This window comes from Balaenoptera physalus (genome assembly GCF_965194825.1).
Source record: "Balaenoptera physalus genome assembly, chromosome: 17".
Taxonomy (NCBI): Eukaryota; Metazoa; Chordata; class Mammalia; order Artiodactyla; family Balaenopteridae; genus Balaenoptera; species Balaenoptera physalus.
In genome coordinates this window covers 65,239,564-65,265,883 of record NC_138895.1, presented here as the reverse complement: position 1 = coordinate 65,265,883, position 26,320 = coordinate 65,239,564, and the positions used below count along the sequence as shown (strand labels likewise).

The 26,320-nt window shown below is 39.8% G+C and overlaps 1 protein-coding gene and 1 long non-coding RNA gene across 3 annotated transcripts in view; both read left to right on the top strand.

Annotated features, from left to right (window-relative positions):
• SAMD12 (sterile alpha motif domain containing 12) overlaps nucleotides 1-25,034 on the top strand; it is a 443,684-nt gene extending 418,650 nt beyond the window's left edge. The window contains exon 5 of one of the 2 annotated variants that reach the window (XM_082433281.1): nucleotides 18,930-25,034. In XM_082433281.1, coding sequence (XP_082289407.1) covers nucleotides 18,930-18,997 — 68 coding nt within the window. In that variant the 3' untranslated portion in view covers nucleotides 18,998-25,034. The remainder of the gene's footprint in view (nucleotides 1-18,929) is intronic. The other variant, XM_082433283.1, reaches the window with a different exon arrangement.
• The window catches only part of LOC309646705, a 610,320-nt gene that overhangs the window by 565,385 nt on the left and 18,615 nt on the right, over nucleotides 1-26,320 (top strand). The gene's annotated exons all lie outside the window — the stretch shown is intronic.

Genomic DNA, 26,320 nt, shown 5'->3' with positions numbered 1-26,320 from the left:
GGATGCTTTCAAGTAACACCTGCCCAAGGGATTCAGGATTAGAGAGCCGCTCTCTAGTTCAGAAAACATCTGGGTAAACTCCACTCTACACCACGTATTTGAAACACACCAACATTTTTTTCTCAAATAAAAAAAAAAAAATCCACTGAGTAATATGATGCACCAAATATAAACAGTAGACCATTTTTTCTGCTCTAAACTACCATTTTCACCCTTCCCTGTCTCAAGGAGACATCGTAATGAGTACTTAACCACTGTGACTTTGCTGAATATGATGAATTGCCTCAACTGGTAATAGAGAAATGCTTCCTTCCCAGAGGGGAAAAGGCACGTGTAAATTGCATGAAAAAGAAGGGAGACACCCACTGCCCTTTTTTATTACATGTTTACAGTGAATCTAGTTTTGGGGGTTTGGGTTTTTTTTTTTTCCCCAGGAAAGGTTTCCAAAAGCAAAACCTGTGAGAACCTTTTAGTTTAGTTTACTGACTCACTATGTAAACCTTCTAAATCTGTCTACACACCCTGTAACTCTAAAAGTACAATTTTCTCCCACTTTCTATTCATACAAGTTAAGAACATGGAAAACGGGGCAAGTTTCTTTGTCAGTGAACCTCTTTAGAAGATGTAAAACTAGAGCCCTACAAACCCCACATTCTCTTTGTCTTGACCTTCCTTGGATCATTTCTGGCTATTTTTTCTTTTTTTGTCTCTTTCTCATCATTTCCTTCCTTTTCCTCTGTCATTTCTCCGCCTTTAACTTAGCACTCCCTTTCTGTGTGCTTCTCTTTATCTTTCTCTACCTTACCTTCCTCTGCTTCTATCTCATCTCCTCCTCTCTCCCTTTTCTCATTTGTCTCTCTCTTTTAACCCATTTTACCCTTCTCCTTTCTTTTCCCTCTCTGTAGGGTAGGACACTCATCTTATTTGTATTTGTATCATCATCTCTTGGTACATAATAGTTGCTCAACAAATGTTAGGTGAACCAAATTAAACTTGGTGCCTTGTTCTTCCCACCTTATTCCCCTTCTTCCTACTGAGCCTAGCAATTGCCAGGAACTCTTTGTTAAGCAAATGAACTCATTGTGATAAAGACTAAAGCCAGATGTGTTTTCAGAGGTGAGTGAAAGCTCTCGGTAGCAGGTTACCTAGGCAGCTTTAGGTAACCCAAGCCAGAAGTAGGTACAGAGAAAGCTTTCTTGCCATCTCAGCGCTTTGGGAACTCATACTTGCCTGGGTAAACGTGGTGGCCATATTTGGATCAAGGATAGTGATGTCATGAGAAGTTTACCATCAAAAGTATGTGTTGATCTAAGATGATTCAGAACTGTATAAAATTCCTCCATGGGACCTAGTAAATGTACTCTGCAGTGCTAGATCTTTTGTTCCAAAGAAAGCTGTCCACCGTTGAGGTTTCTTATGGTGATTATGAAATCATTAGGATTGTTAATACTTTCTCTTTCACATAAATCTATTTTTATGGCATATAGATATATGTACACTGTAAAATAGCTTTCCATTACCTTTCATGATTTTGTACGTATATGGATAAAATCAACTAAAATAATAAGATTTAATAAGGACAACCACGTTCTTCTGTTTTTGTAAGCAACTGGGGAGATATAAAGTGGGAGTGGATAATTAGAACTGTGTACAGTTGTTTCACAAGTGAAGATGTCCCCCGTCTCATGAGAAATGGAAAACTTGATAGGTTCCTGTTTTTCTCTCATGTCTCTGTCCTTTTGTTAGTGTAACCCTAATATGATTAGGTCTCCCATTGCCCAATCTCTAGAGGGAAGTCCAAGAGGGGAATAAAAATATATACAAAAACTTTTCCAGATTTTATTTTGTCCTTCATGAAACTTCCAAAGCAGAAAGTGTGACAGGGTGTGGGTATGTGTTATACAGAAAATATCTTAAAAGTCCTTCTTCCCATTTTATGCCAGCCTCATCATACATCCAAAGACAACTGCTTCCCTTCCTTAGACCAAATCTTTCCCTTCTGCCCGCCAACCAAGAAATCTCCCAGCCACCAGACTCTTCTGGTTCTTGTCTCACATTACACCCTCTTTCCTTCCATTTCCATTCTTCTCTACTAAATCTTAGTCCTTTTCCATGTAATTTTCCCATTTTTGCTTTTCCAGCTCTGTTTTTCTATGCCTATTGCCCTGATTCTACCTCACAAAAGCTAGTAAACATTAGCTTTTCTTTAGTGAGCAAAGGAGGGAGAAGGATGTGACAATACAATATTTTTTCTTAATAATTTTCCTTATTAATTTTTCTTAATAAGTCTTGCCCCAGAACTATGGAATAGATGATCAAAAAAAATGAAGAGTAACACAAGGGTGATGTAGTTGCTTGTCATTGATGGCTCAAATTCTACCTCCAGAAAGTAAGCTGTATGGGGCTTGAAATCGTTTTTGTTTATTCATTGAGCAATCATTAGATGGATCTCGTGCTATTTGTTCTGTGTACCAGGATCTGTGCATGGTATTGCGTTAAGTGTTGGTGACTTACAGATGAAGGACATTTTCCCTCCCTTAAAGATCTTACATCCTAAGATACAGAAATAAGGAGCTCAGCAAAAAATAAGTGATAAGAATCCCTTAGGAAAGTCTAAATATCTCTGGAAGGATAATACTTAAGCCTCACTCGTTCTCCGATGCTGGGATTCAGGAGAGATGCAAGAATGTTCCATGTCAAGTAAGCTCGGAAAACATGATATATTTACCCCACTCCTAGTCACACATGATGCACGTTAGCATATTAAAACTTCTGAAAAGGCTTGCAGGTTATAGTTGTATATGTTTATTCAGTACAGCATTTTCAAAATTCATTCAAGCATCAACTATTTTCCCCCAGAGAGTACTAACTAATGCCTCATAGAACAAGCACTTTTGGAAATGCTGTTCTCAATCATTAGTTTGGTGATAATATGTTGTCTCAACCAGGTGAGTATAAAGTCCCTCAGGAAGTATGTAATGCAAAAGATGAGCCCCCTAGAAAGTGATAAAGGTCTAAGGGCCAGAAAATGGGCTAAAAACAAATTTGCTGATTTCTATTAATTAATTATGAAGCAACCACTACATAGTCAACCTATGAGGCTATCACATCCTAGGCCTGCCACTAGCCATGATGGGAGAGGGGAAAACAATAATGTGAGTTTGACCAAGTCTCACATATCTCTGGATTTTAATTTTCTGTTTTGAAATATTAATGGTTTGGAATAGATGGGCTCCAACATGGCTTTGTAGCACAACATTTTAAGTCCAATTATAACTTTGTACCACCTTATCTCCAACTTTGCGTTTAAAAAAATATGCACACATTAAAAAATCTAGAAGCTTCACTCCACTGTACCTTATTTTCCTTCTTAAGACTAAAGAAGACTTTTTTATCTTACTTGTTTTTGTCTCACAAGTGTTACGGGAGATTTTCAAAGGAAACAAAAACTTGGACCACGGTTTGAGCAATCACACAAGCACATAGACCACAGCTGGTAACCTCACTGACATGAACAGGTGTTGATTTTTATTGGTTAAGCCAGAGATGTTTTAAAAAATTATTCTTGGACACAACGGGAACTAGGGAAAAAAAGCAGTCATTCAAAGAATTTGAAAAAAAAAAATAAGTGGTATCAAACTTGATGCTTTTGGTATTCTTCCTTTGATGACATTCTGTTCAAAAATTAAATTAGGGAAGTTAGAGAGAGGCTGAATCCAGAACTATATTTTAAAGAAGGACTCATAAGATGTACACTAACTCCCAGGAGATGATATTTCTGAAAGTGTGTTGGTGTGTACGTGTGCATGTGTACAGTGATAGAGACGAGGGTGGGAGGGAAAGAAGAAGAAACTGGAAACGTTTCTAACAAAGCCCTGATTCCCCTTTTGGCCACCTTGACTTCCTCTCTCAACCTGGACAAGACGGATGAATCCCTGCCCTTGTTTTCCCTTTGTATTTGTCTCCATGACATTCCAAAATCATTCCATGGTGCATGAAACTAGAATAATCTTTTTAAAGTTGTTTATATATTTTGTTTCATTTTGGAGAACAAAAATTGATATCATGAGAATCAGTCCTCATGAGTATGTGATAATAAGTCTCTGAAATACAATTTAATTGATTGACTAGCAAAAGCAATAGCTCCAATAACTTAGTGCTTGCCATGGGCCAAGCATTCTTTCTGTTACCTCATTTAATCCTCACAATATTCTGTTAGATATTATTATTCCCGTTTCACAGGTGAAGAAATTAAGAGAATTTAAAGGGATTAAATTCTTAGGTCAGATCGCACAGCTGACTCAGCTGTTTCTGACTGGGAAACACAAAATCTCAACCATTAGACTATACACACATTAATTGAGCATGTACCATGCACATCAACTGAGCATGTACTAAATGACTAATCCCTAACATCTACTGTCCTTGACATCTTCAAAGTCAGAAGTACTTTTGAAATTCTCCTGAAAACTATGGATACCCTTGTCCAAACATGTACCCAACATACAAATCTTTACATACATTTTCAGCGGGTTCAAGGACCTTCTGAACCCCATCCCATTTTAAGAACTCTTCCCTTAAGTAATGATACAGAATTTAATTGGCGAAGAAGAGATGATGGCAGAAGAAATGGAGCCAGCAATGGCTTGGCCTTCAGTACACAAATTTCCTCTCACAGGAAGAGGGGAGATAGTCATGACTCATTCCACAAGTAGTTACTGGGTGTCTCCCGTGGGAAGTGCCATTGTAGGCCCTGGGAATACACCAGGAAATTGTGCAGACAAGGTCCAGTCCTCATGGAGACTGTTGTTCAGGAGGGGAGACAGGGAAATTAATAGGCATTCGATCTGTAGCCCTCATGCTGCATTTTTGAGTCTCTCAGTTCTTCTAAGGGTGTCTAAAAGACCGGCTAACTTAGTTTTGGATCTATGTCCTAAAGATATGGCTATTGTACAGTTTCTGTCCCAATGTGTGAAGTTGAAAATATAATGAGCACTTCTGTTAAAAATATTTTTCTTTATTGCCTTTGGTAAAAAGAGGAAGCAAATAGACACACTCTTTCAAATGCTGATACCAACATCTGTCCTCCAAAATCGGTATTAATGTACTCTCTTCAAATTAGAACTTTTGATTTTCTGTGGAAAACAAGAATATTAGCTATGCTGGGTTTTGTGCTGTTTCTGTTAAAATTTTAAACACCTTTTTGTTCAATGTATTGTTCAGTTCAGCTGAGGTTGGGGGTAAGATGTCTATTTGTAGGAAACCAAGTATACATCCTATGTCCTCATATGGTATCATTTCAAGCTTGTCAATTCTTTTTTTATGTTTATATTAATGTTTGTACTTATTCATAACCCATTTATATCCACAAAGTAGTTGAGGCAATTCACAAGAAAAAATACCATAAAATAGAAAGCTATAAATAAACTAAAATCAGAACCAGAGAAATTGTACAGCAATTAGAAGATTAAGGACAAGGATATAGGTTGTAACCTATCTACTTTGGCCATCATTATTAAAGAGTAGCCATAAATTTCATGTCAACATTGGAGGCAATCAAAGTAACCTGATACAAGATTTACAACTACCATAAAGATAAACATGGATGTCTAGTGGAGAAGAATACAAAAGTCACATGAATTTTTAACATAAAACAGAAGAAATTGTGCTCACTTTGCTTAGGGTTATGCCTCCAACCCCTGGGAGTATGAGTTCAGTCTTCTCTGATGATAAGAGTGAAAAAACTGGAGAAGGACAACCTTGGGGGATGTCAAGTTTTTCTTCCCACATGAGTCTGAGAAAAATTTCTTAATGCATCTTTTTAGGTAGGACCCTGAGTGAAGCCATAGAAAATGTCCCTATAACATATGCAATAAAGGTTTTCACATAGCAGCTTATCATGTCCCTCAAAGGCAGCAAAGGGCACAGCAACTATGAGTGACCAGGTGGAAACAATTCTATGGTGCCCAATTTCATGTGATCTCAGTTCATGAGCTCATCAAATCTGCAGGCTTCCTAGAGGGCTGAGAATAAGGAATAAGCAAGATAATGTGCTCGTGACTGGAGCCCCCTAGAAACCAACCTCAGTCATGACAGCAATCATGTTTGGAGCGCTTGTAATATGGCAGGCTCTTTAAGGTATTGTATATATATATATTTTTTTTAATTAATTAATTTATTTTCGGCTGTGTTGGATCTTCGTTTCTGTGCGAGGGCTTTCTCTAGTTGTGGCAAGCGGGGGCCACTCTTCATCGCGGTGCGCGGGCCTCTCACTGTCGCGGCCTCTCTTGTTGCGGAGCACAGGCTCCAGACGCGCAGGCTCAGAAGTTGTGGCTCACGGGCCTAGTTGCTCCGTGGCATGTGGGATCTTCCCAGACCAGGGCTGGAACCCGTGTCCCCTGCATTAGCAGGCAGATTCTCAACCACTGCGCCACAAGGGAAGCCCCTAAAGTATGGTATACTTAATCCTTGTGATAACTCTCCAAGGTAGGGACGTTGATCAGGACTCTTTCAGTTGCAAGTGACTAAAGCTCAACTCAAACTACCTTAAGGGAAAAGAGGAGAGAAAGAAATTGATTGATTGATTGATTGATTGGTTGACTGGATGATGTATTGAAAAAGTTCAGGGCTAGATGGAACTTTCTCAGTATCCACTTTCTACTCAGCATCTGCTTTCTCCTCTGAGTGGGAAAAATGGCATCTCACAGCTCCAGGCTTACACAGAAAGAGACCCTGTCTTATCCAAGCCTGTCCTCAAAGTAGACTCATTTTTGGGTCACTTGCCTACCCCTTGGCCCAGTCTGTGTATCCAAGAGAATGTAGCCCTCTAATTGGCTGGCCCGAATTGACAGTTCCACGAGACTCTCACAGAGTGGGAGGATGAGGAACACCGCCCAGAGGGAATGGATGCAGGGCGGACACGTATACCAGCCAGCCTCCGCAGTAGGTAATATTAGCCCCACTTGACAGAGGAGAAAATGGAGGCCAAAAATAGCAAATGGCAGAGCCAAGATGAGGTTGTAAGCCTTGCATTAGTCGTAAAATCTGAAATGCTAACAGCTTAGTGCACCAAAACGGTAATTTTTACTTACCCTCCGTGCCTAACTCAAGTTGCTTCGCGTAGTACTCGCGACAGTCCCCAGGGACCCAGGCCGCCAGTGAAGTTTCTAGTATCTGAAAGACCTGGATTCCAGGCCTATAGAGCAGAGCAAGAGGAATGCTCACAGCCATCACTCACTAGCCAGGATGAGTCCCCTGGGTCTGCCCATGGATAGGGACTGACCCGGGGGGATGGGACATGCACGTGGATCTTTGTGAGTATTAACTGTCTCTGCCGGTTAGGTCTGTATGACTCAAAACCTTTGTCTCTCACCTGCTATAGCTCAAGTGCCACAAAAACAAATGCGAGTAGTAAGAATTTCCAGGCAGCCTCTCCCTGCCAGCAGCCATGAGTAAGAAGGGGACAGGTCTTCCCGTTCCTCAACTGATCCTAAGAGAAAGAGCAATAGATTCAGAGCACAGCAGGCTGACAGAGCTGGCTGACACCCTGTCCAAAGGGCCGTTTCAGCGCCCGGCTTCCCCACAGGAGCCGCAGAGAAGGGGGCTGACGTAGAGCCCGATTGCTACTGCCCAGTCTGCAAAGCTGCTCAGGGCTGAGGCCAGCTGACAGTGGCTCCTTCACGCTGCCACTCACTGGGCTTAACCTCCAATGCAACTGTGCTTTGAGCCACGAATTGTGTTTCTGAATTTAGCTCTTCACGTGATTTGTATTCTCATCTTCAAGGACGACGGCAGGTGGTGATGGGAGATGCTGGTCTGGACTGCCCAAAGGCTGCCTTGTGACCTTGCGCTGTTGCAGCAATCTGAGAGCGTTAGGAATCATCCACATCGATCCATACCTTCTTTGTACCCACAGTTTTGATCCCAAATTCCTCCCTGACCCCTATCTGCATGAGCCAGACTGTGAACGATATAAACCCTCTCTTGCCTCTGCTGGCTTAAACCAGAACTTGACTTCAGCTATCGGCAGAAGACCTCTTTCACCTGGCGCTACTCTAGTAAGGAGTTGGTCTTCAAAAGGTAGAGGAGGAAACCTGAGGCCGAGGGGAAGGAAAAAAGACAGCTTTCCAGAAGGGAGTGCTAAGAAGAGACAATGCTTTTGATGTCTTTTCTTCTATTCCAAACACTACCCCTACTGGAGTGGCCAGTCACATCAGGGGTCCCTGAAGACTTCACTATTGAGAGCTCCCTACTTTCACGTATAATATCCGTGGAGATACCGCTGATTCTGACCAGTTATCCCAAGGACTCCCCTCTATTGCCCAGTCACAGGACGGGCTGGCACTTACAAACTATCCACGGAAGTGATGATACTCGCCCAGGCTCCTGGCAGAAGCGATGAACCATCGCCAGAGTGCCTCCTTCTGTCCTTCTCTGCCGGGCACCCAAGGCCACTTTGGAGACCATACATGCCAGATGGTGAGGCTACAAAGAGATGCTCCACCTGCGTCAGACTTTACATGAGCAAAAAATAGAACTGTATTGCATAAGCCAAGATTTCAGGAGTTGTCTGCTGTGGCACTTAGCATTAGTTACCCTGACTGATTCAATATAAGAAATGTGTAAAAAGTCTTAAGTGTTTGAAAAATCATGTGGTAGGCCCTATGAGATGGTACTTCTTTCCAAAAGAGCGAAAAAGAAGTATGTCATTCTTAACTGCCCTTCACTTTTTCAGGAAACAGTTCTATAATTGTGTATACGATCTTAAATTTTCTTCTCTTCCTTCTCAATGGAACATGGAATTGATTGGCTTAAAATAAGATTGACCACTTTTGACATTATTAGTATCAATTCAGGTCTTAACTACCTTATACTGATGGAGCTTACAGGTCTTAACTCTAGTCTCGGAACATTGATTGCTTCATTTTCCACTTATTTTTATAAAATAAAGAGATAAAAAAATAAGAAAAGATTCATGAAATTGCCTGAACACACCTGGATGGTCAAACCTAGATTGCAGATTGACAGGAAGTGCTTCCGTGTGATGGTTTCAAATTTTCACATTTATGAGAGTTTGAATTCAGTGTAGGAACAGGTGGATGAGAGGTTTTGAGAAAAGTGTATGGCAGTGTGGTTACACCAGATGGCAGCATATAAACCTGTATGAATATCTACCACCTGGGCTTCTGAAAGGGCCTCTTGCCTTGCTGTTCTCCGTGCCTAGAAGGCTCACATACCAGATCATCACATAACTATTTCTCAACCTTCTGTTTTGTTGAGAAAACAAACAAAAAGTTGGGGGGTGCCAGAGGGGAGGAACAGCGATTGAGGAAGTTTTGAACTTCACTCCGTATTAATGTTATTGTATACGATTAAAATTTTTGAGAGTCCTAATGGCATTGTGGGTATACAGGTAGTATCCTATTCTTGGGAAATATTTGCCGGACTATTTAGAGATAGTTTAGTGATGTCTATAACTTACCCTAAATGGTTCAACACCAAGAACCACATATATACGTACGTGTATATGCATACATACAAAGATGTGCACACATAGAAGAGGGAGAGAGCAAGTGTGGCATAATGTTAATAATTGTTGCATTTAGGCAATGAGAAAATGGGTGTTAATTGAATAGTCATTTTCAACTTTTCTGTAGATTTGAAATTGTTCAAAATAAAAAGAGAATATAGTCTCCATACCTAATTTCTATCTTTTTATCTGTATTTTATCTTCATTTTTATCTTTCTCAATTCTCTGAAATTATGTATTTATTTATTTAATCAATTATTGGATCTTCTTTTTCCATTAGAATGTAAGCTCCTGGAAGCAGTTTTGTCAGTCTGGTAAACCACTTTATCCCAAGCACCTAGACCAAAGTAGCATTCAATTAAGAGCTGTTAAATGAACAACCCATTCAGATACCCTCAACCCATGCCATATCCCAGGCTCCTTAGGGATGAGTCAGGGACAGGTGCCTTAATCACCTCCAACCCCCCCAACAATCAAAGGGCCCCCAAACAGCCAAAAAATCAGCAAATCTGACTTGAGTGTCCACAATCATCCCTGGGGAGCTACAAAAACAAGGAGATTTCAGTCTCAGTGGGGACATTAGACAGTCCACATACCACCAAGATGACTGTGAGGGCTCTTTCCATTTCATAAAGTCACTTTGGCAAACACTGTCCCATTGAAACCCTCAGGTAAATCCTACAAGACAGGTAAAATGATTAGCCTGTCGACAGAGGAGGTCCAACACTTTTAACTGGCAGAGCTAAGATTTGAACTCCATTTCCCTGACTCAAAATAATTTACCCTTTTCACTATACATCAAACCATCTAAAAATATTACAATTACTAGCAGGCAGCATTTTTAATTGCCAAATGACTTATATATTCTTATGTATACATATACACATATATATGTCAATATCACATCCCAAAATAGTCTATCACAGAAAACAGAGATTACTTCTCTAAAAGATAGAGCTTTGTAATGCACAATGACAACTTATTTTGTCATTGAGATGGAGGTCCTAGGGGCACTGGTTTTGAGCTAAGCCTCTGGGTCCTTTAAGGCAAGTACTTCTGTTCCTTAATCCACCAGCTTGCCCTTCTGCACCTACACCTGCATAAAGACAGTCAACCCATTACAGTGGGTGGCCCAGAGCTCTAACATTGCACCCTGACAATGCCTAACACCTTGTAAGCTGCACAGAGGCCTGTTTCAGTCAATACTTGAACAGAAAGCAAAAACTGGAAAAAAAATTTCGAGCAGTGCAAGGCGTAGTGTTGTTCAGTTAAGGAGGTTGCACTTTTAACCACGAGTCAATACTATACCACTTGTCTGGTAGGAAAAGGGAGCTGGTTGAAAAGCATCATTTCTATCTTAAATAAGGAACAGAAAGCCTAACTCCTAAGAGCTGACACTTATTTTAAAATCCAGGGGGCCTCCCTGGTGGCTCAGTGGTTGAGAATCTGCCTGCTAATGCAGGGGACATGGGTTCAAGCCCTGGTCTGGGAAGATCCCACATGCTGCGGAGCAACTGGGCCCGTGAGCCACAACTACTGAGCCTGCGCGTCTGGAGCCTGTGCTCCGCAACAAGAGAGGCCACGATAGTGAGAGGCCCGCGCACCACGATGAAGAGTGGCCCCCGCTCGCCGCAACTAGAGAAAGCCCTAGCACAGAAACGAAGACCCAACATAGCCAAAAATAAATTAATTAATTAATTAATTTAAAAAAAAATCCAATGGTACCACTAGTTAGACTAGAATGCCTTTTGATCAAGATTCAACTCAGGTCATTACACGCCCATCCAAATTTTCAGTGGTCTCCAACTTGTTCAAACAGGCTTGCAGACTTGGCTGTACAATATAATGCTATGCTAAACCAATGCAATGATCAAATATACATTTTATATTTTAGAAACCTATGTTGAGGAATCTGACTAGAAAGTCTACATTCAAGATCTGTTTGGGAGCTTTTTCCTTTCTTTTTTAAAAAGCCTTATTAAGATACAATTGATATACCATAACTTACCTATTTTAAGTACACAATTCAATGTCTTAAAATATATTCAGAAGGCTATGCAACCATCTACCACAACCTAATTTTAGAACATTTTCATCACCCAAAAAAGGAACTCTGCACCCATCAGTAGTCACTCCCCTTTCACTCCAAATCTCCTCTTCCCCCAGCCCCTTACAACTACTAATCTACTTTCTATCTCTACACATTTTCCTGTCCTGGACATTTCATATGAATGAAATTATGCAATACATGATCTTTTATAACTGACTTCTTTCACATAGGATAATGTTCTCAAAGTTCATTCATGTTGTAGCAGGTATCAGTACTCCATTTTTATTGCCAAATATTTCATTGTATGAATATACAACATTTTATTTATCCACTCATCAGCTGATGGACATTTGGGTTGTTTCCACTTTTGACTATTATGCATAACACTGTTTAAAACATTCATCTACAAGTTTTTGGGTGGATGTATGTTTCTATTTCTCTTGGGTATATACCAAGGATTGAAATTGCTGGGTCATATAGTAACTCTATGTTTAACTTTTTGAGGATCTGCCAGACTGTCTTCCAAAGTGGCTGAAAAATTTTACCTTCCCATTAGCAATACGTGAGAGTTGCAGTCTCTCCGTGCCTTCACCAACTCTTGTTATTGTGTGAATTTTTCATTATAGTCATCCTAGTGGGTACAAAGTGGTATATCATTGTGGTTTTGGATTGCATTTTCATAATGACTAATAATGTTGAGCATCTTTTCATATGCTTGTTGGTCATATGTATATGTTATTTGGAGAAATGTCTCTTTGTATCCTTAGACAATTTTTAAATTTTGTTATTTGTCTTCTCGTTGAGCTGTAAGAGTTGTTTACGTATCTTGGATACAAGTCCCTTATCAGAGATATGATTTGCAAATATTTTCTCTCTTTCTGTCTGTTGCTTTTTCACTTTCTTGATAGTATCATTTGTAGCACAGAAGTTTTCAATTTTGGTATAGTCTAATTGCTCTATTTTTTCTTTTGTCACTTGTACTTTCATTGTTGAGTTGGAAAAACTCACTTCACTCTTCCTACTGTGTTTTTGTTCACACTACTATCACACTCACAACACTTCTAACACCAGATGTGTGGGGGTTTTCTTCTGCATACCAAACAGTTCTCCAACACTAGCTGGGTATCCTACAATTCAGCTCAATTCTGACATGATCTACCTGGAGATAGTGTCAAATCCCACAAGCTAAGGGCTCAGTGCCACAAGACTGCCCCCACTTCAGATGCCCATCTCAAGTCCAGGTGGTTACCTGTGCTTTTGCTCAACTGGTTATAAATTGGAGGTTCCCACAATCCCCTCCTTGGGTTCCATTAATTTGCTACAGAAGCTCACAGAACTCAGAAAAAAATGTACTTACGTTTGCTTGTTTATTATTAAAGGATATGATAAAAGACACGGATGAACAGCCAGATGAAGAGATACACAGGGCGAGGCCTGGGAGAGTCCCGAGCACAGGAGTTTCTGTCCCCATAGAGCTGGGGTGTGTCACCCTCCCTGCACACAGATGTGTTCACCCACCTGGAAGATCCCCAAACTCTGTACTTTGGGGATTTTTGTGAGGGTTTCATCACATAGGCATGATTGATCGTTAACACAGCTTCCAGCCCCCTCTCCCCTTTCTAGAGAATAGGGGTAGGGCTGAAAGTACCCAGCTTGTAATCATGGCTTGGTCTTTTGGTGACCAACTCCTACCCAGAAACTGACCAAGCATTGTCTCATTAGAACAAAAGATGCTTCTACCACCCATGAAATTCCAAGGGACTTAGGAGCTCTGGGTCAGAAACCAGGGTCAAAGACCAGACATTAAAACAAAAGATGCTTCTAGTGCACTTATCACTTAGGAAATTACAAGGGTTTTAGAAGCTCTGTGCCAGGAACAGGAGGCAGAGACCAGTATATATTTTTTCAATTATTTCATAGCTTCCTATCCAAGAAACTGTTGCCTAACCTAAGGTCATGAAGATTTACTCCCATGTTATCTTCAAAGACTTTTATAATTTTACCACTCACATTTAGGTCTGTGATCCATTTTGAGTCATTTGTGTGTATGGTGTGAAGGTAGGTGCCCAACTTCATTGTCTTGCATGTGGATATTTGGTTGTCTCAGAACCATTTGTTAAAGAGACTACTTTCCCCCATTGAATTGTCTTAGCATCCTTGTTGAAATCAATTAACCAGAAATGTAAGGGTTGGGTTTATTTTTGTATTAGCATGCCTTACATACTCCTCCAAAATTTATAATTAATTAAATTGATTTTTTTTATTGTTTGGGAAATATCTGATGTATTTCTAGAAAAAAGAATTTGCAAAGTATACATCAACCCATAGAATATGACATCCTAAAGATCACTTTAAGTCCCCTCCGTGTTTTGTAAGGAATATTCGTTTTCAAATCAAAATATTAGATTAATAATACCTGCAATAATTATAAGAAAAGTAATAGTGGGATATATTGGGCCCGGAACTGTGCTAAACTCTTTCAGCATGTGTAGCATTTAATCTTCACAAGAAGATTTTAAGCTCAGTGTATACTTGTTTCCCCAGATGAGAAAACTGAGGCTTGGAAGGGTTAAGTAACTTGCCTTACACAGCTAGTAAGTCACCTGACCATTTCCAAATCTCAGATGAACTGATCACGCTCTGTAAAACAGGTATAACTTGTAGATATTACCTAATAGCAGATGTAAAAGTCTAAATGTTCCCTCAGGGTCTGAGAGCATGGCCAAACAGCCCACTACAAACCTGAAATTTCCTTGAAGGCCCCATGTTTAATCTTTAAATTCATGCAAAACTTTTAATCTCTATAATATATGTGTTTATTTTAACTAGATAATGTATGTGTTTATTTAAAATGCAGCTGAGTCCTGGAGGTAACACACAGAAGTAGGGAATTCCTTTTATTGTCTTCCTCATCCTTTTAAAATTACAATTAAAATGTTTCAAGGACTGTACATATTGCCTCTTCTAAAGCCATAGAGAACTATCCCTAGGTCTCCCTGAAAGAGCCCTTGGGGTCACAGGATTCTTCTGATAACATTGCTGTGTCTGACTAATGGACTCCACATGTTCCTGAAGCATGGCTATAAAACAGTTTCCTTTAAGCAAATCTTATTTTCATACTGACTAACATTATGGGAGTGAAGATGTATTCCCACAGGAGCAAAGAAATGTAGCCCCAACATGTAATTTGGAAACAATTGCATCTGCAGGAAAGCTTTTTAAAATCACATATTTAAAAAGAAAGTGTATCATTTTTGATAAAAGAATTATAAAGCCAAACTAAGTCACAAGGAGAAGAAATAGCGTGCTGAAACTCAAAATACTGTGCCAGGATCCACACTTCCTCCTGGAGTAGCTGCCTCGAAAGGAAATTTGTCTACTGTGTACTCTGGGCTTTATAGTCCGTCTGTTCCTGGTTTCAAAAAGAAAAAAAACAAACAAACAACCCAATCCAGAAATGGGCAGAAGACCTTAATAGACATTTCTCCAAAGAAGATATACAGATTGCCAACAAACACATGAAAGGATGCTCAACATCACTAATCATTAGAGAAATGCAAATCAAAACTACAATGAGGTATCACCTCACACCAGTCAGAATGACCATCATCAAAAAATCTACAAACAATAAATGCTGGAGAGGGTGTGGAGAAAAGGAAACCCTCCTACACTGTTGGTGGGAATGTAAATTGATACAGCCACTATGGAGAACAGTATGGAGGTACCTTAAAAAACTAAAAATAGAACTACCATATGACCCAGCAATCCTACTACTGGGCATATACCCCGAGAAAACCGTAATTCAAAAAGATTCATGTACCACAATGTTCATTGCAGCTCTATTTACAATAGCCAGGACATGGAAGCAACCTAAGTGTCCATTGACAGTTGAATGGATAAAGAAGATGTGGCATATATACAATGGAATATTACTCAACCATAAAAAGAAATGAAATTGAGTTATTTGTAGTGAGGTGGATGGACCTAGAGACTGTCATACAGAGTGAAGTAAGTCAGAAAGTGAAAAACAAATACCGTATGCTAACACATATATATGGAATCTAAAAAAAAAAAAAAAATGGTTCTGAAGAACCTAGGGGCAGGACAGGAATAAAGACACACACAGAGAATGGACTTAAGGACATGGGGAGGGGGAAGGGGAAGCCGGGACGAAGTGAGAGAGTGGCATGGACATATATACACTACCAAATGTAAAATAGATAGCTAGTGGGAAGCAGCTGCATAGCACAGGGAGATCAGCTCAGTACTTAGTGACCACCTAGAGGGGTGGGATAGGGAGGGTGGGAGGGAGACGCAAGAGGGAGGGGATATGGGAATATATATGTATACGTATAGCTGATTCACTTTCATTTTTTTTTTTTTTTTAATTTTTTTTTTTTTTTTAAACTTTGGGTTTATTTATTTATTTATGGCTGTGTTGGGTCTTCGTTTCTGTGCGAGGGCTTTCTCTAGTTGCGGCAAGTGGAGGCCATTCTTCATCGCGGTGCACAGGTCTCTCATTATCGCGGCCTTGTTGCGGAGTACAGGCTCCAGACGCACAGGCTCAGTAATTGTGGCTCACGGGCCTAGTTGCTCCGCGGCATGTGGGATCTTCCCAGACCAGGGCTCGAACCCGTGTCCCCTGCATTGGCAGGCAGATTCTCAACCACTGCACCACCAGGGAAGCCCTGATTCACTTTCTTATACAGAAGAAACTAACACAACATTGTAAAGCAATTATACTCCAATAAAGATGTTAAAAAAAAAAAAAGGGAAAAAAAGTGTTAAAATGCTTAACATTTTTGAATGTGTTAATTAAGGTTGATTGTTCTCTTAGGTAATCCATGGTTGGAGCCATTGATGGGTTTGCTTAATATTCTTTGTATTTTTTTCCATAGTGAAAATGGGTTTATTCTACATATGGATGTCTTCATAATCCTAATTTTTTTCCTCTGGGACTTGATTTTCACAACTGGTGTGCAGTTTTCTGACTTAGCAGTCAGAAAAAGAAAGGAAAGACCTGCCAGTCTGCTGATCTTGAAATTTAATAATTTCTGAAGGTCCTTCCTAAACCTATTAATTGAGCATCATGGAGCAGCAAAAAGGATAACTTCTCAGAGCATGATCCTGCGCTATCTGGGTTGTACCAGGCAAACTGGTGAAGCAGGCAAGCCAGAGGTCTATTTGCAAGAGAACTAAAATGTATCTCGGGAAGAACACATCCTAAGAGAAAAGTGTCAGAGTGTAAAGAGGAGAATCCAGTAAGAATCCAGCAAAAAATTGACAGCACTCTCAAATTGAATAGTTGAAGAGTTTTTAATACAGATGCAATATACAAAGGTGTGGCCAGAACGTAGGGAAACCAACAAGATCTGGTGCAATGTCTCAGGGCGAGACCGTGTGGTCACTGGAATATGGAAAGAGAGGACTCCAGGTGAAGAGGGAGGGTATTGGGGGAATAAATACCCTGACCTCATTCTCCTCTTAACTTCCATCTTCTACTGATTCCTCCCGTTGGTCAAACCCAACCACATGCCAAAGGGCAAGGGAGCCCGTTGTGTCCACTTGGGTGTCAATGTCCTGCAGCCAAAGACCTCCAGGAGCACAGCTGTAATTGATCAATTGGGTTTATTGCTCATTGGAGCAGACAAGAATGCACACCCTAGAGAACCTTGGGGAGTCATAGTAAGGGGATGTCAGAAAGGATTTATTTCTAAGATTTGGGCTGGTGGTGGGTAATTTGGGGAAGCACTGAAGGAGGGAGAGGCTTTGCTCTGCGTTGGATGCTGTCGGGAAGTGAGGCAAAACTTCTGTATCTACAGCCTCACGCCTTCGCTCCCTCATTCCAGATAAGATTTATTCAGATACTCAATCATAGACTTGCCACACTTCCTCATCGCGTCCCCCTCCTCTAATTAAAATGATTCGTGGCCGTGTTTGTGGCTCGGACGATGCCCACATTTTTGTGTGTGTTCCGATGTGAGTGTAGATTGCTCTTGCTGTCTTGATCCATGCGGGTCACAGCCCAGCCTGTCTGATGCTGAGGTTCTATGCTAGATTCAAAGCGCTGCCTCTCCACATCCACCCAGCTGTGGAGTCAGGGAGGCTGATCTGTGGGCAAGAGAAAAGCAGTTCCTATTCTCCAGGACCTGGCCTGATTCAATCAGGCCTTGGGGCTCTACGGTTGAACATAACATTTTTATAGAACCTCAACATCAGACAAGACCACGGAAGATGCAAGGTTCTGAGTCCAACGTGATGTTTGTCATCAGGCCACATCTCTGAGCCCAGCTCTGCATGGGGAAAAGTAAGAAGTGATACAACTGCTTCCCTTGAAAAGCAAAGCCACTTACAAAACATTAGTGCTCCCAATGCCCTGCCTTGGGCTGCCTCCTAACAGAATATGACACAAAGGGAAGAGGGCCTTCTTTCCCATGTCACTAAAGGTCACTGGACACTGTGCAACTCAGGCACCTAGGAGGCGGAGTTAACTCTATGAAGGTTTCTGGCAGGGCAATGGGGGAGAACTGCATTCTGGCACCTGATTGGAAAGTGATGCTCAGTGAAACAGAGGAAACCATTGGTCCACAAGCACAGAAGGGATTCCCCCTGGGGACCCCCAGAGACACACAAGGGGATTTGCAGGAAGCTGCGATCTTGAATTATATAGAAGGAAGGAAGGACCAGAGAAATTTGGGCTTACCATTATTGTAACTTTGTTAATATCCACGGTCTGTTGAGGCATAGTGGAACCTAGCATAAATATTTTAAAACACCAAATCAACTAATTTTATATGCATTTAATTAAAAGGAGCTTCTTCCTCAGTTTGGCTATGATGCACAATGCACTTTTTTTTTTTAAATAAATTTATTTATTTATTTTTGGCTGTGTTGGGTCTTCATTTCTGTGCAAGAGCTTTCTCTAGTTGTGGCGAGCGGGGGCCACTCTTCATCGCGGTGCGCGGGCCTCTCACTGTCAAGGCCTCTCTTGTTGCGGAGCACAGGCTCCAGAGTAGCAGGCTCAGTAGTTGTGGCTCACGGGCCTAGTTGCTCCGCGGCATGTGGGATCCTCCCAGACCAGGGCTCGAACCCGTGTCCCCTGCATTGGCAGGCAGATTCTTAACCACTGCGCCACCAGGGAAGCCCCCACAATGCACTTTTAACAGCTTTTGTGCATCGTTTCCAACCTGTAAATGTAGATAATCGTGCTTACTTATTTATAAGGTTCTTTGAGGTTTTGGGATGAAAGGCTCTTTTAAAGTACAAAGCATTAATTTTTTGTGACAGAGTGCTATACGAGAAATGAACATGAAGCGATATAAAAATTTTTGTCTTCTTTCTTGCTTTCAGTTTTTAGTTGCTTTCTGCCCAGAGACACAAAAGCCAGTCTCCAACAAGAGATCTGGGGTTTAAGATAACAGAACTAATAAAGTACTGTAAGTATAAAATCCTAAATAGGCTTGAATCGGCTACTCCTTTTGAAGATGAGAGGAATAAATTGAGAGACAAAGTATTTTGTACAAATGAACTCATTTCAGTAAGTTGCACTGATAATCCTATGAGTATGTAAATGGACCTCTATTTATAGACCCGTTATATCCATTTTTGACCAGGACGAGCCAGTGAAGCAATCGCAATAGTCAATCATTACAAGTAACTAGACCACAAGAGAAAAATGTGCCAGTTGCTAGGTGATGACTTTCAATCTATCATTTTAAGCAATAAATATAAGATGAAGTTATGAGGAGAGAAGCTATTCATAGCTAAAACTCTAGCTAAAATGGCTATTATTTATTGCACGGAACTGAAATCGGATGAAGTTGAGAAACCCAGCGTACCAACCCAGAAACCAAGATGCTACACCAGCAGACATCTTTCAAGGACAAACCCAAAGGTCAATAGAGAGCAAGGATTTAGGAGGAGGATGGAGAGGGTAAAGGTTAAAAAAAAAAAACTGGACTCGACTGTGTCGCTTATTATCATGCTTCAAAACATAAAAGGAAAAAGTAATTGATTCATTATTCAGAACTTTCTCATTTCTGAAAAAGACAAAAAGTCCCCCAGACCCTATCTATTAGCTAGCAGGTGGCGATAATGTATTTGGCACAATGACATATGCGAATGCTGTGTAAGACCCTGCCCTCTGAGAGCAGGGAAGTCAGTTTGGAAATACAAGTAATGCAAGTGAAACAATCAGAGAATCACAAAGGCATTAAAATCCATTGGGTAAAACCTATGCCTGGCCTAAAGCAAGTGCTCAATCAATGCCAGGTTAACAATTAAGAATTATGTACTGTCATGTGTATTATTGCCGGTTCTATAAGGCAGAGACCTCAGCTGTCTAAAGCACAGCTGAGAATTCCAAAGCCCAAGGACAAGCCCCACCCCTTTCATTACCCTTTTACTTTTGCAAGCCCGATAATCTAGAAGAGTGGTTCTCATACTTTAGCATATGCATCAGAATCACCTGGAGAACTTGGTTAGACACAGATCCCTGGGTCTCACCCACAGAGTTTCAGACCCAGTAGATCTGAGTAAGGTAATTTGCATTTCTAATGTGTTCCCAGGTGATAGTGATATTTCTGATTTGGGGAGCACATTTTGAGAACTACTGGTCTCAAAGATTTTAAGTAAATTTCAAAACACGAAGGAGGATAATAAAAACAGCTAGTATTTAATGTACCCACAAAGTCATTATGCTTCAAATCCTCCATTAGGGGATAGATAGATGATAGATAAAGAGATGTTAGATAGATAGGTAGATAGATGGTAGAAAGTCTCTAATTTTCATATATGCACAAACACAAAAATAGTCATTATTTATTTCTAATTTTATAGATAAAGACCTAGAACTAGGCTTGGAGAAATTAAAACACTTGCCCACAGCATGTAAGAGGTAGAACACAGGCTTGAACCCTAGCCTGTCTCAGTTAAAGCCCACACCCCTTCCCCATACTGTTCTGCATCTCTTCGAGGCAGCAGTCACCTGCCAACAACAAAAAACTATCAGCTTGCAGTGTTGGAAGAGCTTAAAAATCAATCAAAACCAGAAAGAACAAAAAATGCACAGTAGCCCGGGGTTTTTAAGGCAAGACAAGACAGCCTGACCCTCTGCAAGCTGGAGAGGAAGGGACGAGTGTGAGCCGCAGAGTTTCACTGCTTGGGGTGACCCCTGACAGTGGGGTGGATGGCTGGGCCTCCCTGTTGGCTCTAACTTTGTTACAGTTGAAGCAGAAACTGGCTGGCACGACCTTCAAAATCCAGAGAAAGGATAAAAGGAGATGCCTTAAAATTACACTTTCTCTTTGAAGGGCTCACGTTTCCCTGCATTGAACTTGACCCCAAATAATAATTATATGTGGAAGCGGAGAGGGTAAGAGCTATAGAAAGTGTCTCCTCTCCCTCCTCCTGCTTACATGAAGAAGAGCCCTTTGTTTCCCAGGCCAAGAGTGGCCGTGTAACACTGGAAGGGAAAACCCTTTCCCCTCATCCTGTCTCCTAGCCACGCTCTTGCTCCCTGGCTTGAGATGACTCAAGCCACTCGGGCTTTGCTCCACCCAGATATTCTGATTTGACTCATCAAGGCATCAGTGTGTCTTCAAAGCTCTCCCAGGTGGTTCTGATTGTAGCCAAATATGAGAAACACTGTGTAGTATCTTGTCTTGGTTTATATCTACAATCTCTCCTTCTGCTGCTTTCTCCCCCCTCTAAAACATGCTCACTTTATCCAAACTCTAGGAAAAAAATACTTACATTGACCCTGCATCTCCACAAATTACTTGCCATCTATATTCTTAAAAATAATGGAGGTTATACATACCTGTTTATTTAGACCCATTCAGTATTTAACCCCTCAAAAGCAGGCTTCGGTCTCTAGTATCCCATCCAAGCAGGGTTTTTTGGTTTTGTTCTGGTTTTGTTTTTTAAACTCAGATACTGATAACCTACAAATTTTTCTCAGTCTTCGTCCTCCTCAACTTTAATGATGTGGTTGATACTAGAGACCATTTAATCTTTGAATCCCTCTCAGACCTTGAATTTGTGACCTCGCTTAATACTGCGTTTCCTACTACATTTCCTACCTTACCAACCATTGCTTTCATGTCACTTTTATTCTTTTCTCATCCTCTACCCTGTATTTGTAGAAATTCCTCAAAGTTCCATGCACTTCCATTTTCCCTTAGAAATCTTATCCATGTTCAGGAATCCAATAATCACTGTTTTAAAGGGTCTCTTGCCATCCTTATCTGCTGCCCAAGACTCTCAAAAAGTCTAGACCTAGATTCCGCCTATATACTCCACCTGTATATCCCTATCAGGATTTCAAAGTCAGCATGTCCCAAATGAAATCATTATCCTCTACCAATCTGTTTCTTCCCCGCCCTTCTCTTTTATGGAGTCACCCAAGGTTGAAACCTTGACATTTTCTGGGAGTCATCTTTGTTTTCTTCCTTTCTTTTCCTGCCAATAAGAGCACATTCCCGATAATTATGCAATGCCTTCATTGAGGTACAATAAGCTACACCTAAAGTGTCTAATTTGATAAATTTTGACATATGTATATATCAATGAAACACACAAGATAGTGAACAGAACCATAACCCTTAAAAATTGCCTCAGGCTCTCCTTCCCAAATGTCTCTGTCCTCCCCATCCCAGATAACTATCTGCTTTCTATCACTAAAGGTTATTTTGCACATTTTAGAATGATGTTGATCTTTTCCTGTGATTATTTGCCATTGTGTTCTTTTGTGAAGCATCTGTTTAATCTTTGGCTAAAATGTTAATTGATTTGTTAAACAAATTTATTATTATTATTATTATTATTATTATTATTACATTTTGGGGGCTCTTTATATATATTCTGAATACAAGCCCTTTGTCAGCTATATGATCTGCAAATATTTTCTCCCAGTGTATGACTTGCCTTTTCATTCTCATCATGGTGTCTTTTGAAGAGAAGCTCATAATTTTGATGAAATCCAATTTACTTTTTTCTTTTATAGATCATGCTTTTGGTATTGTATCTAAGAAATTGTTGCCTAATCCAAGGTGGCAAAGATTTTCTCCTGTGTTTCCTTCCTGAAGTGGCATAGTTACAGGCCTCACATTTAAGTCTACGATCTATATTCAGTCAGTTTTTGTATATAGCTTGAGATATAGATCAAAATTCCTTTATTTCTTTTGCATATGGATGGTATATTGTTCCACACCATTTGCTGGAAACTAACAAAACTCTTTCTCTGCTTTATTGAAATCAATTCACTGTACATGTGTGGATCTCTTTTTTTTTGGTTTCTAGACCCTTTATTTTGTACCATTGATCAATCTATCTACAAGGATGTCAATATGACACTATCTTGATTATTGTAACTTCATAAGTCTTGAGACCAGGAAGTGTAAAGTTTGTTCTTCATTTTGAAAGAATTGGTTATTCTAGGTCCATTGAATTTCTTTTTTTTTTTTTTTTTTTTGAGGCATTTATTCCTCATTTTTTTAAAATTTAATTTTATTTATTTTTTATACATCAGGTTCTTATTAGTCATCCATTTATACATATCAGTGTATACATGTCAATCCAAGTCTCCCAATTCATCACACCACCCCCCCCACCCCCTGCTGCTTTCCCGCCTTGGTGTCCATACGTTTGTTCTCTGCATCTGTGTCTCAATTTCTACCCTGCAAAGCAGTTCATCTGTACCATTTTTCTAGGTTCCACATATATGCGTTAATATACGATATTTGTTTTTCTCTCTCTGACTTACTTCACTCTGTATGACAGTCTCTAGATCCATCCACGTCTCAACAAATGACCCAATATCATTCCTTTTTATGGCTGAGTAATATCCCATTGTATATATGTGCCACATCTTCTTTATCCATTCGTCTGTTGATGGGCATTTAGGTTACTTCCATGACCTGGCTATTGTAAATAGTGCTGCAATGAACATTGGGGTGCATGTGTCTTTTTGAATTATGGTTTTCTCTGGGTATATGCCCAGTAGTGGGATTGCTGGGTCATATGGTAGGTCTACTTTTAGTTTTTTAAGGAACCTCCATACTGTTCTCCATAGTGGCTGTATCAATTTACATTCCTACCAACAGTGCAAGAGGGTTCCATTTTCTCCACACCCTCTCCAGCATTTGTTGTTTGTAGATTTTCTGATGATGCCCATTCTAACTGGTGTGAGGTGATACCTCATTGTAGTTCTGATTTGCATTTCTCTAATAATTAGTGATGTTCAGCAGCTTTTCATGTGATTCTTGGCCATCTGTATGTCTTCTTTGGAGAAATGTCTATTTAGGTCTTCTGCCCATTTTTGGATTAGGTTGTTTGTTTTTTTAATATTGAGCTGCATGAGCTGTTTATATATTTTGGAGATTAATTTTTTGTCCGTTGATTCGTTTGCAAATATTATCTCCCATTCTGAGGGTTGTCTTTTCATCTTGTTTATGGTTTCCTTTGTTGTGCAAAAGCTTTGAAGTTTCATTCGGTTCCATTTGTTTATTTTTGTTTTTATTTCCATTACTCTAGGAGGTGGATCAAAAAAGATCTTGCTGCGATTTATGTCAAAGAGTGTTCTTCCTATGTTTTCCTCTAAGAGTTTTATAGTGTCCGTCTTACATTTAGGTCTATAATCCATTTTGAGTTTATTTTTGTGTATGGTATTAGGGAGTGTTCTAATTTCATTCTTTTACACGTAGCTGTCCAGTTTTCCCAGCACCACTTATTGAAGAGACTGTCTTTTCTCCATTGTATATCCTTGCCTCCTTTGTCATAGATTAGCTGACCATAGGTGCGTGTGTTTATCTCTGGGCTTTCTATCTTGTTCCATTAATCCATGTTTCTGTTTTTGTGCCAGTACCATATTGTCTTGATTACTGTAGCTTTGTAGTATAGTCTGAAGTCAGGGAGTCTGATTCCTCCAGCTCCGTTTTTTTCCCTCAAGACTGCTTTGGCTATGCGGGGTCTTTTGTGTCTCCATACAAATTTTAAGATTTTTTGTTCTGGTTCCGTAAAAAATACCATTGGTAATTTGATAGGGATTGCATTGAATCTGTAGATTGCTTTGGGTAGTATCATCATTTTCACAATATTGATTCTTCCAATCCAAGAACATGGTATACCTCTCCATCTGTTGGTATCATCTTTAATTTCTTTCATCAGTGTCTTTTAGTTTTCTGCATACAGGTCTTTTGTCTCCTTAGGTAGGTTTATTCCTAGGTATTTTATTCTTTTTGTTGCAATAGTAAATGGGAGTGTTTCCTTAATTTCTCTTTCAGATTTTTCATCATTAGTGTATAGCAATGCAAGAGATTTCTGTGCATTAATTTTGTATCCTGCTACTTTCCCAAATTCATTGATTAGCTCTAGTAGTTTTCTGGTGGCATCTTTAGGATTCTCTATGTATGGTATCATGTCATCTGCAAACAGTGACAGTTTTACTTCTTATTTTCCAATTTGTATTCCTTTTATTTCTTTTTCTTCTCTGATTACCATGGCTAGGACTTCCAAAACTATGTTGAATAATAGTGGTGAGAGTGGACATCCTTGTCTTGTTCCTGATCTTAGAGGAAATGCTTTCAGTTTTTCACCATTGAGAATGATGTTTGCTGTGGGTTTGTCATATATGGCCTTTATTATGTTGAGGTAGGTTCCCTCTATGCCCACTTTCTGGAGAGTTTTTATCATAAATGGGTGTTGAATTTTGTCAAAAGCTTTTTCTGCATCTATTGAAATGATCATATGGTTTTTATTCTTCAGTTTGTTAATATGGTGTATCACATTGATTTGCGTATATTGAAGAATCCTTGCATCCCTGGGATAAACCCCACTTGATCATGGTGTATGATCCTTTTAATGTGTTGTTGGATTCTGTTTGCTAGTATTTTGTTTGGGATTTTTGCATCTATATTCATCAGTGATATTGGTCTGTAATTTCCTTTTTTTGTAGTATCTTTGTCTGGTTTTGGTATCAGAGTGATGGTGGCCTCATAGAATGAGTTTGGGAGTGTTTCTTCCTCTGCAATTTTTTGAAAGAGTTTGAGAAGGATGGGTGTTAGCTCTTCTCTAAATGTTTGTTAGAATTCCCCTGTGAAGCCATCTGGTCGTGGACTTTTGTTTGTTGGAAGATTTTTAATCACAGTTTCAATTTCATTACTTGTGATTGGTCTGTTCATATTTTCTATTTCTTCCTGGTTCAGTCTTGGAAGGTTATACCTTTCTAAGAATTTGTCCATTTCTTCCAGGTTGTCCATTTTATTGGCATAGAGTTGCTTGTAGTAATCTCTTAGGATGCTTTGTATTTCTGCGGTGTCTGTTGTAACTTCTCCTTTTTCATTTCTAATTTTATTGATTCGAGTCCTCTCCCTCTTTTTCTTGATAAGTCTGGCTAATGGTTTATCAATTTTATTTAACTTCTCAAAGAACCAGCTTGTAGTTTTATTGATCTTTGCTATTGTTTTCTTTGTTTCTATTTCATTTATTTCTGCTCTGATCTTTATGGTTTCTTTCCTTCTGCTAACTTTGGGTTTTGTTTGTTCTAGTTCCTTTAGGTGTAAGGTTAGAGTGTTTATTTGAGATTTTTCTTGTTTCTTGAGGTAGGCTTGTATAGCTATAAACTTCCCTCTTAGAACTGCTTTTGCTGCATCCCATAGGTTTTGGCTCATCGTGTTTTCATTGTCATTTGTCTCCAGGTATTTTTTGATTTCCTCTTTGATTTCTTCAGTGATCTCTTGGTT